This window comes from Sycon ciliatum, chromosome 10 (assembly GCF_964019385.1).
Source record: "Sycon ciliatum chromosome 10, ocSycCili1.1, whole genome shotgun sequence".
Taxonomy (NCBI): domain Eukaryota; kingdom Metazoa; phylum Porifera; class Calcarea; order Leucosolenida; family Sycettidae; genus Sycon; species Sycon ciliatum.
In genome coordinates, this window is record NC_088652.1 from 4,840,827 (window position 1) to 4,851,774 (window position 10,948).

The following is a 10,948-nucleotide window of genomic DNA, read 5'->3' on the forward strand; positions in this document are numbered from 1 at the left end:
AAACATGCATGTATCGTCAGTCGAGCATTCATAAACTGTAGATTCAGCTGTGACTCCCCCCCCCCCCACCCCCCCCCCCCCCACACACACCCCCCCCCCCCCACTCCCCCCCCCCCCCACACACACACTCCCCCCCCCACACACACAGGAGAAAGTGGAACAGTGATTCAGGTTGCAACGCAGAGTTTCACGTGATTCCATCCTCGGGCAACGGCAAGAACGAAACGAAAGCGCCGTTATTGTGTAGAATCACCTTTGATTCCGTTGCAGAGAATCAAAAAAGCACACTAAAACAAGATATCTTTAGTTCTAATCTGTATTTGCAGAAGGGAAAAGAGAAGATTCAGTATGGAACATCAAACATTTCTAGAAAGCTGATCTTCAGCAATGAGCACCGTAGGACTGTCCTCAAATCATTCTTCATATTAAAAGGATTTCAAGTTGGAACATTTCAACAGTGTTAGAAGTCTAATTCAGACCTTATAATATAGTGCTGGTCTCTCTCTCTCTCTCTCTCTCTCTCTCTCTCTCTCTCAGTAAAGAAAAATTCTATTTTGATTACATTCAATGTCTCTCAAAACCTAGTGAAAATCTCACCACATAACACAGCAAAACTAATATTTTCAGCTGATCGAGTCCTATAAATTGCCGGCATCTCTAAACGGAAATCCATTGCTTTGAGGACGAGCCTGATGCCATCACAATGGTACTCGTGTATTGCTAATGGACTATGCCAAGTCTGCCTGGCAAACTAGCTGCATTCTCCAGTTAAAGAAAGAGAGCATACCCCAGCTGAGATATTTTAAATGTGAGTAGGGACGAGGGGGATGAACTGATTTCCAAATACGCTTGGTCAGGTACTAAGTGCAAGTCACAGCGCGTGTCACCAATCACATTTCTTGCGCAACTTCCACACTCAGTGGAGACGGCATGGCACACGTACATGCCATGACAAGACTAGTATTAGTAACGACTAAAACACCCGAATAAAATGGACGCCATTTCCCCGTATAATTCAGCACAGCCTGGCGCTACTTGTGTTTTACCGTTTGAAGTTTCTACAATGACAATCATCCCACAGGGTGATATGAGTATCCTGAACGAACCACGACAGCTTGGTGCCGTCAGTGTTTCTGTTGCCACGGCGACCATACCACGGCGCAGCACCGCCTATCACCATCATGTACTGTCCAGGGTAACTTGGCGTTCGAAGTGTTTCTGTCGCCATGGCAGTAAACCCGCAGGTCAACACTGTGCCTATCAGCATCCTTTATGGTCCAGAGCTGCTTGGAGTTTCTTTTGTTTCAGTTTCCATGGCGATCCTACCACAGGGCAACACTGCCTATCATCATCATTCTTAATGTATCATCCAAGACAGCTTGGGGTTACTAGCGGTTAACGATTGCAAAAAAAGCCTGCGAGGCCATACTGTCTATTTGCAAACTTTGACTTGATATTGGTTGGTTGGATGTCTGACGGTCAATGTCATGTTACTAACCAGAGGCGTCATGGCCGGTGCAAGCTTCTCGTTGCCAAACGCTTTAAACAGCAGCACAGTCAGCGCGCTCTGGTCGAAGCGCTGGCAGCCGCGGTAGTCGTACGCATTCTTGCCGCGAGCGCAATCTGTGTACACGAGACCCCCGGGGGCTATGCACTGTTGGCGGAGTGCGCACTGCACCCACGGTGCCAGGATACGCTGCTTGACGAACGCTGTACCGGTGATCAACAACACCCCCGCGGCGGCCATCGACACTTTGTGGAAGTCGCTAGGAGCGACGTCGAACGACCGGTACGTCAGCGGGTGCGTGTAGGCGCTAGCGGGTCCCAGGGTTTTCCTGGAGAGTATGCCGACGCTCTGCCACAGCGGTATGAGCGAGGACATGTGAGCGTTGAAGCGAGTCGACGCGTCGCAGTAGATGACGGCCTTGAACTCCTGCAGAGCAGCCTGCGCGTTCAGGCACATTCAAGCACACACACACGCAACGGCACACACGAGTGCACGCACACGCACGCACACACAAAAATACAGTAACCTTATTAGCACGGCACAAGTCAGAAGCACATCACGTATAAGAGAGCTATTAACTGAGGCAGATCAAACAAGTTGGTCAATGACCGAAGACGAACGCAGAACAGCTCGACATCTGAAAATAGTTTCCGACTGTCTCATAGCATGCATGCGTTCCGTTCGGAATTCAGATTGAATACCAATGTGCATGGGTTGCAGGAGGGGGGGGGGGGGGGGGGGGAGGGGGTGGCACCAAGGTCAGAAGGTACAGAAGGAAAGTCAGTATGGAATAACGAATGAGAGGGAGCTCAACACGGGCATATAACTATCCAGCACAGTTCCACTAGCAAGCAAGTTCAATATGTAAATATCTGCTAATGCTAGTGTTGAGATACGAAAGGTCTTATCCTCCCAAACACAACGGACAACGGGTAGGTGGAACGAACTTTATTATGGGAGACGAAGAGAAAGGCCGACTACATTATGGAAAAGAGAGAGTTAGAGTGCGAGAGAATGCAAGATAAAGGCCATGGTTAGCTATGGCAAATATGGGTGCGCAAGAAGCTACCCAGGCCAACGGAACGAAACGTGAGTACGGGGTGCTGGCAGGCCAGCTTGGGAAAGATTGTAGAATGTCCGGGAGGAGGTACCTAACACCAGTCTTCGACCCTCCTGTTGGCTATTCTGTTTACGTAATCTGATAAAGCGTACTATCGCTTTGTGGGAACATTATCCGGAGCACGGGTGTGTTGATACATACTGAAGTATGCTGGGATAGGAAGTACAGTCGTGACCAAAGCACAACAGCAGAGAACAGCATCAAGGCTTGGGCGGATCATGAAGCCCTCGGACAGGCATTTGAACCGTGCATGATGTATCCGAAATGGAATCGCCGCGCTCCTTTTGACTCGCGGGTCCGATTTCTCTAGTCACGACATTTAAGGATACTAGGTACAGTGAACTTGGCTAATAACGACTGCGGATATAACGACGATTCGCGAATAACGACAGAATTTCCATGCCCAGGGCAAAGTTCCATCCAACTGTAATACATATAATGAGACTTCCGGTATAACGACACTTCGCGAATAAGGACACTTTGTTGATGCCCCGCCGAGTGTCGTTATAAGCGAAGTTGACTGTACACAAGTTTCTGCTGTACATTGCATCGGTACATCATATCAGAGAGTTCTACTGTATTGTCTTCTGACATTTGACTCAATTCTGGGCTACCAATATTCGATGATTGCGCACACACCGGAGCTTCTGACATTTCTGCATGGATGTCTGTCACGGCGAAATTCCATGATCACATCCTAGTTGGTGCAGATATGCGGCAAGCAGTGGAGTTTTTATTATTATTATTATTATTTATTATTTTGCTTGTTCGCGTTGGCATCAACCTGCATAAAGCAGGTATATAGCCTTCGCTTAAGCTGCCATAAAAAAGAAAGCTCATCCTAAGCGAGAGGGCTAGAGGAAAAGATAACGATAACGAGATACAGAATACAAAGAAATACAATGAGTTAAACATACGTATACAGTTCAAAACAAAACAGAGCAGAGCCGAAGTTACTAATCGGAGTGACGAATGCGTTGGTTCCGATTGATCCATCAATCGACAAAGAGACTAATCCGTTAATATTGCAAAGTAGAAACCGATTGCAGTTGCAGATCTCCAGGCCAGGGCCAGCATATTGCCGATTCTGGATAGGTCTCTGCAGCATTTGATGTGGTAATTATTATCATAATTAGTGATAAAATTGTTAGAGTATCTAGAGTATCTAGTGTAATTGTATCCGATATTATTGTTAGAGTATCTAGTGTAATTGTATAACTTCAGCCACTACACACAGCACACATTAGTTCCTTCCACTTTCGACGATCCTGGGCAAGCTGCCTCAGTGCAACTAGATCCTCGTGTGATGTGAGGGAGTTTGTGGATCTGGAATTTTTCAGGTCGTTGTTGATAGATCGCGGGAGGGTTGTTCTCGGGCGGCCTCGGAACCCTGAGCTTCCTGGTTGAAAGTATGCTGACATAGCCTGCTGGACCGGGGATGAGGTGTCTAGTCGAAGCATGTGGCCAAGCATTCTCCACCTAGCAGACTGGATGATTCTGCTGAGTGGCTTGGAGCCAGTGCGCTTGTACAGTGCTTCATTGCGTATTATACGGGGATATTTGACCCCTATGACTGCCCGTAACTGCTGGCGGTGGAACGAGTCAAGTTTCTTTTCTTGAGTCTCTGTCAGGCTCCATGTTCCGCAGTTATAAAGAAGTATTGGGAGAATAAAGCTGCTGTATAACCTAATCCGAAGGGGTTCACGGGCATGGTTACCTCTTAGCCATATCACCCACAGCTGATGTAAGGCACATGTTGCTAGACGTTTTCTCCGACTGATATCTTCCTCCACTCCAAGCATCGATCCCAGTTTGACCGTGTTCCGCCATCGCTCATCTACTCTGTCCTTTTCTCTTTTAATTGTAGTATATTCGGTTTTGGCTTCATTCATTTTTAAATTGTATTCCGCTAACGAGGATGATAGTATGGGTTGATTGTCGTGCAAATATTGTAGGCTGGTGCTGATGAAGTCTACGTCATCCGCATACGCTGTTTCATTGGGCAATTGAAGCTGAATATCCAATGCTGGTCGCGGTGAGAGTCGCTCTCCAATCAACCTCAATGCAGCCTCGAGGTAGACAGTAAACAGGACTGGCGATAGAGAATCACCTTGTGGGGTTCCATTATGTGTGACTAATGGTTGGCTGAGAATGTTATTCAGCTTTACTTTTATTGTGGTGTCTGTCAGAAGGCACCGGATTATGTGCAGCTCATCATGATCAATGACTGATGACAGTATATCGATCAGCCTGACCCTCGATATAGTGTCAAATGCCTTTGACATATCAATGCCTAAGATTGAGATCTCCGACGCAACCCGTTGGCATCTTGCTGATAACCACCGATAGCTATATACCACGTCTCCAGTACTTCTCCCTGACCGGAACCCGCTCTGGTTCAGTGACAAGTACCCGTTGATAGCTGGCTTGATCCGCGTCAGGATGACCAATGAAAGAAGTTTCCGTAGGGTGTTCAACAGGGTAACCGGCCTTACATTTCCAGGAGGACCTCTTTTCTTTCCCGGCTTTGGTATCGGGATCAGTAGCCCATCGCCTAGCTTGAGTGATTTGTCTTTGGCATAATTGTTGAATGTTGTGGCAATGTTCGAGAACAGTGCTGGTGTTCCATATTTGATAAGTTCAGCAGGTATCCCATCTGGTCCCGAAGCTCGGCCATTATTCAAGCGCTTAGCTGCGGCATGTACCTCTGTCTGCTTTATAGGGTTTTTAAGGTCTTCCTCTGTCCGTAAGAGCCTAGATGACTCCAGAGCAGGATCACAGAATATAGCACGGAAGTGTTGCCTTAATGCTTCGACTGATTCACTAGGTTGTGCAATGAGTTTGCCATCAGAGTCTTCAACCACAACTGGTGACTGCTGCTGTCGGCGCAGTAGTCGTGTTGCTTTGAACATTTTTGCGTCGTCTTTCATTTGGTCTATTTCAGCTACACGTTCGTCCAGTCGAGTCGATGCTAACTTGAGGCATTCCCGGCGAATTTGGTGTGCCAGCCTGTTGCGTCGTGTTTTCATTTCTTTTACCTTCGTTCCATCTCTGCACACCGTAATGTCGAGACGCAGTTTGCGTTTCTCTGCTGCTAGCTTTTCAATTTCCCCGCTGAAGCCATTTCTATGCGTCTTGTTTGTTTTAGGGACGCGGCCCACCGATGTGTTTGCTGCCTCACTCATAGCGTTCACAATATACTGCAGATGTTGCTCCGCACTGACACCTTCCTGCTCTCTGCCGAGGTCCTGTAGATGTTCTTTGATAGCCTCTCTGTACTTTGCTTTCTTGGTCGGGTCACTAAATTCCGATATATTGAATTTTGAATTGCTGGATATGGCTACTGGGGGCCTCTTGAGCTTCTTGTACAACTTTGTCAGGTTGAGGTTTGCCAGCACAAGACGGTGATCGCTTTCTAAGCTTGTCCCGGCGTATGATCTGGCATCCGTCACCACAATCCTTTCACTGTGACGGCAAAGGATATAATCTATTTGGTTGTAAATGGGTAAAGGTGGACCTCCACTAGGGTTGTGGCGCCAGCCTGTCCATGTGGTGATATGTTCTGCACGGTGCTGAAACGCCGTGTTACAGGCAAATAGGTAATTGCTGGACGCGAAATCAGCCAAAGTCTGGCCGCTGTAGTTGCGATGGCCCCTTGAGTGTGAACCAGCATAGGATATGGAGTGGCAGTCACTGGGTGGTCGTTTCCCAAGTTTTGCGTTGAAGTCTCCCATCAGGAACAGCAGCGATGAAGACCTTAGTTTTTGAATTGTTTCCAGCAAGCTGTTGTAGAACTCGTCTAGGCATGAATGGTCTGCTGCAACGCATGTTGACGTCGGGGCGTAGACATTCACAAATGAGCACAGCGTTCTCCCGGGGAGCCATAACTGTAGCACGGCGATACGGTCCGACACCTGCCAATATCTATATATTCGGTGCAGTAACTGCTTTTCCACCACGAATCCGAGTCCATAATGTCGACACGACGACGAGAGACACAGTAGACGGTAGTTGTCAATATTTACATCGTAGCCTTCGGAGATTTTAGTCTCCTGAAGACAGCAGAGTCCAACTCTGTATTTATTGAGGTCTGAAATAAGTTGATTTTTTTGGAAATTTGAAGTAAGTCCACGGACGTTGAACGTACCAATGCGAAACAAGCCCTCGCCTTTCGCTCCACTACTCAAAATACTTCCACAAGCTTGCCTGTTTCCTGGCGAAGAAGACATTACCCATGGGCCAGCGGAAGCTGACGGCCATGACCGAGCGGCGTCACTCGCTCTCCAAACAAAGCAGTGGAGTAGTGCGCACAATTGAGCTGCAGTTGTTCAGCAGGAGACCTGCTTGAATCCTGCTTTTATGCACATCACTAGAATGCGGTAATCCCGAAATCCCATCGTGAAAAAAACCCATCCCAGCTGCACACTCTTGGTTTCATGCAGCATTCCGGGTTTAGGAAATACTCTAGTTTCACAAAATTTCGGTGGTCAATATTTCAATATTTTCGGTACGAGGGCAAAAGACCAGGTTATGTGAATGGAAATGTTAGGTACAGAGAAGCATTTCCCTATTGGATTATGTGTGTTAGTGTTTGTTTGGTGTATTGAAATCTTAGGTACGAAACAGATGCACCGAAAGTGCCGGAAATAAAAGTATACCCAAAATTTGTGAAATTACAGTACTGGCCAACAGACTCTTGTTGGCTGGCTGTCTCTCTAGTGTATAGTCAGTCGCCAAGGTTACATGAGTGTCATGTGACACGTAACACGTGATAATCAGCCTTACCTGAATGATCAGCGGTTTCCAAGCACATGCCTTCAGCCACCGTACATGCGGTGGGTACAAGCTCAGGTCGATGTTGCGCAGCTTCACCCAGCACAGCGTTTTCAACTGTGCAGTTGGACACATAAAGAGCCGTAATTCGTTATTGCCATCTTCATTCGGTGCGTCAATTCATAGTACAGGAAAACCTGTCAAGGCGACCACCTGTCCCAGAAGACCACTGGAACTAGGGATGCGATTTCCAGTCGAATGACCCTGGATAAGGAGACCACCTGGTAACAGAGACCAGATTTTGAAGGTCCCTTGAGCGGTCGTCTTAGACAGGTTTCACTGTATTATTATAGGTTTTCATTTCACTCGACGAGACTACACGACGTCTGCAGAGGACAGCACCAACAGTTCACCAGCCGGTTCTCCATGATAGCAAGTAGTGTTACTCCTGAAAAATCTTGTTCCATTCCACGAGATGACGGAAAGTCGTCAGAGCTATCTTGCTATCGTGGAGTGTGGCTGGTGAACTGCAAGCGTCGTGTGGTCTCGTCCGGTCAAATCAAAGTATCCTTAGCAGGGGCATCGGAAGGTATTTTAGTAAGGTACGGTAAGCCATCTGAAGTACAATTTACTCGTGTGGGAGTGGTGGCTGAGTCGAATATTTGGGAAATTTAGAGCCCAGATCAGTGCATCATATTGATTCACGGGGTCATCATCATCATCATCACAAGCCCATAGCCTTAAGGCCGTCGGGGCATCATAGAGCCAGTATGAACAAGCGAGCGCCATAAAAATCGATCGCGTGCAGCAGCGAGCAGGGACTGCACGTCAAGTGCACGGGGTACCTGGGGACAAGTGAGGTACAGTCAATACCGTAGTGACTAGGGCTGAGTCGGGTAGCATTTTCTTCGGGTATCGGGTCCGGGTAGTTTTCCACGGGTAGCACGGGTACCCGATCGGGTAATGTTTCCATGGTAAGACCACAATGCACACCGGCCCCTTCCCTTGCGCACTGGGTAGACATGCGTGAATTATTTGTACATGTGCACTGTACATGATGTCATATGCGACTGCGGGTTTTCGGGTACTATTCGGTACCCGTCTACCCGAGGTCCTCACGGGTAGCACGGGTACCCGACTACCCGTGCACACCACTAGTAGTGACCGTACCGTGTCCGACGCCCCTACTTTTACGAGCACGCAAGAGCCACCGCATCGTTGAGACACAAAATACCGGTACGCAGTACACAGTGGGTGCAGAGGTCTACGGGCAACAAAACGGTATCAGCGGCAGTAACTGAGCAGCGCCACGAGCACAACACCACTTCGGAACATCACAGAAACAGTAGGCAAGAAACACGACAAGGACAAGCACACTGCCGCATTACAATATTGCACAGGCTATCAACGGTGACAGGCCAGGGACGTAGACCGACTTGTTCATGACATGCCGGAGAAAAAAAGAATTTTTTTTCACGGATCGTGTGAGACTCGGCCAAAGGAAAACAGGTACATTAAAACCTGCCCGAAACGGACCGACCCCCTTGGTGCAGTGGAAACTGTCCTGATATGACAGGATTCCGCTTGATCCAGGGATGCATGCTCGCTCCACAGCACTTTGGTGCCTGAACATTTGTCCGGTCCATACAGGACTATGATTGGTACCGGGTCCAGCAAACACAGGTTTTACTGTAATTCCTACAGTTTTCGACCTCAAAACAGTGTTTTGCTACCATGCGCCGATGGCTAGCCTGCAGAATCTACATGGCCGGGAGCCACGTCAAGTGAACCCACGGGCTTTCCCCTTGTAGCCGTGTCAAAGGAAACAATAGCAACCTAGATGGCGAAGACTACAGCTAAAGCATGTGAGAGCATGTAGAGAGGTTGTAGAGAATATGCGTGAAAAGTGCTGCTCAATGAAATCCAGTCGTGTCACTCGAGTGTGCGCCTTGCACCCTTTTGAAGCCCAGTGTTCGTAGGTCTAGGGCTGCGCAGCGTCCGGCGAGTACTTGAGAAACTCGACTGGTTTTCATTGAGCAGCACTCTACATGTCCTATCCGAGCACATACCTGCAAAACGGAGTGAAGACTCAGGCCAAGATTGTACACAAGTATAATCTTCTTGGCCATGTGGTGATGACTGGACGCGATCATGTCTATCGCTTCCCTGTAATGGTTCTCCGAGATGCCCGTCACGATCGGTGCGCGGTGCAACGACAAATACGGCACGAGCGATGCATTGCCCTCGGCGCGGAACTCGGCGAACGTCTGACCCGAGACCATGATTGGGCGCGAGGAGTTCTCCACCGACACGTCTAACGTCGCGTTGGACTCCTGCGCGATGCGAGCAGGTTCGGCGCCCGGCGCCCTGCGTATCATGTGCACGAGCTCGCTGGAAAAGTAGCGCCGTCCTCGTATGATGACGTCCTTCACGCACCCGCCACCTTTCTCGACCTGCTGCACGCCCGCACCCAGACCCAGAGTCCTCCTGGCAATGGCCTTGACATCGTCCAGTATTGGCGCCTCGACGCTCAGCAGGTGCAGTCCGCTGTTCGTGTTGATTTCGATGCTTCCCTTGCGCAGGTGAGTGGTGTTGCACAGCTCATAGCTGGTCGGTACATCGTCGGCACTTTTCAGCGGCTTCTGACACGCATGTGCGGTATCGCCGACGTCCAAATCCACCGCCGCTCGCAGAAAGTAATCATCTTTAGTGATGCTCACCGTGTGCCATTGGTTGTCACTGAACCCCGCTGACCGCTCCACGAACACTGACACCGGGGTTTGCCCGGCATCAGCAAGCAGGTAGACGCGCCGCCCTAGCAACAACACTATCAGATGGTCTTTACGCGTGTTGACGCTCGGACGGCGATTCACCTCCGCAGCCAGCACCAGCGATTCCTTGCTGGTCTTGAACTTGAATTTTATTTCTGTTTTGGCCAGCGCTCCACCCTTGTCCATGGACGCAACGTATTTTATTGTTTTGTACTCCGGACTGCGGAAATCATAGCAGATTTTCGTGTTCATGTCGAGTGACTCTTTCAGCTGCTCCTCCAGTTGGTGAAACGCTGTTGACAGGTGACCTGCATCTGCTCTCGGTTCCCTGTCCACGCCAGGCTCCGTGCGATTCTCCCATGTCGGAATAAATTTCAATCGCGCGTCCAACACTAGATTTACTGCAGCCGTAAGCAAAATCACGCAGAGAAGATATCGAATCTGATTCTTGTGTTGGTTCGGACAGAGGAGCATCCTGCCCGTTACGAGTAGTAGTCTCCGCCGGTGTTCTGGAAAAGCAGCTCGCTAACGACCTACAAGACTACATGCACTAGGATCATGTAGTTGTCCGTTGTCCGAAACTAAAGACTTCTTTAGGAAACAAATTAATTCCCGCAATCGCCCTCCATTCTTGTGTTTACAGAGATGGCATGCGATGCATGCATCATATCATTGCATGCTTGGATGTCTTTTCGAGTCTTTCAGGTGTTGTTTTTCAAATCATTAAATTTCGCAGTGTAGATCTACGTGTGTTGTGACAACCCAGAACTGAAGTAC

The 10,948-nt window shown here is 48.8% G+C and overlaps 1 protein-coding gene across 1 annotated transcript; it reads right to left on the bottom strand.

The window, feature by feature from the left end:
• Nucleotides 1–166: 166 nt before the first annotated feature.
• Nucleotides 167–10,806, bottom strand: LOC135825775 (uncharacterized). Its single transcript, XM_065338398.1, has 3 exons — nt 9,470–10,806; nt 7,413–7,517; nt 167–1,945 (listed from the first exon to the last, which is right to left on the bottom strand). The coding sequence occupies exons 1-3, from the start codon at nt 10,643–10,645 to the stop codon at nt 1,433–1,435; spliced, it is 1,794 nt and encodes a 597-aa protein (XP_065194470.1). The 5' UTR covers nt 10,646–10,806; the 3' UTR covers nt 167–1,432.
• Nucleotides 10,807–10,948: the final 142 nt, after the last annotated feature.

Bases quoted from the DNA above. Each gene is read 5' to 3' on its own strand.
- LOC135825775 (XM_065338398.1), bottom strand. From the start codon at position 10,645: ATGCTCCTCTGTCCGAACCAACACAAGAATCAGATTCGATATCTTCTC. The intron at 7,518-9,469 runs GTATGTGCTCGG...CCAACTGCACAG, and splicing joins GTCTTCACTCCGTTTTGCAG to TTGAAAACGCTGTGCTGGGT. The intron at 1,946-7,412 runs GTAAGGCTGATT...CTGAACGCGCAG, and splicing joins GGAAACCGCTGATCATTCAG to GCTGCTCTGCAGGAGTTCAA.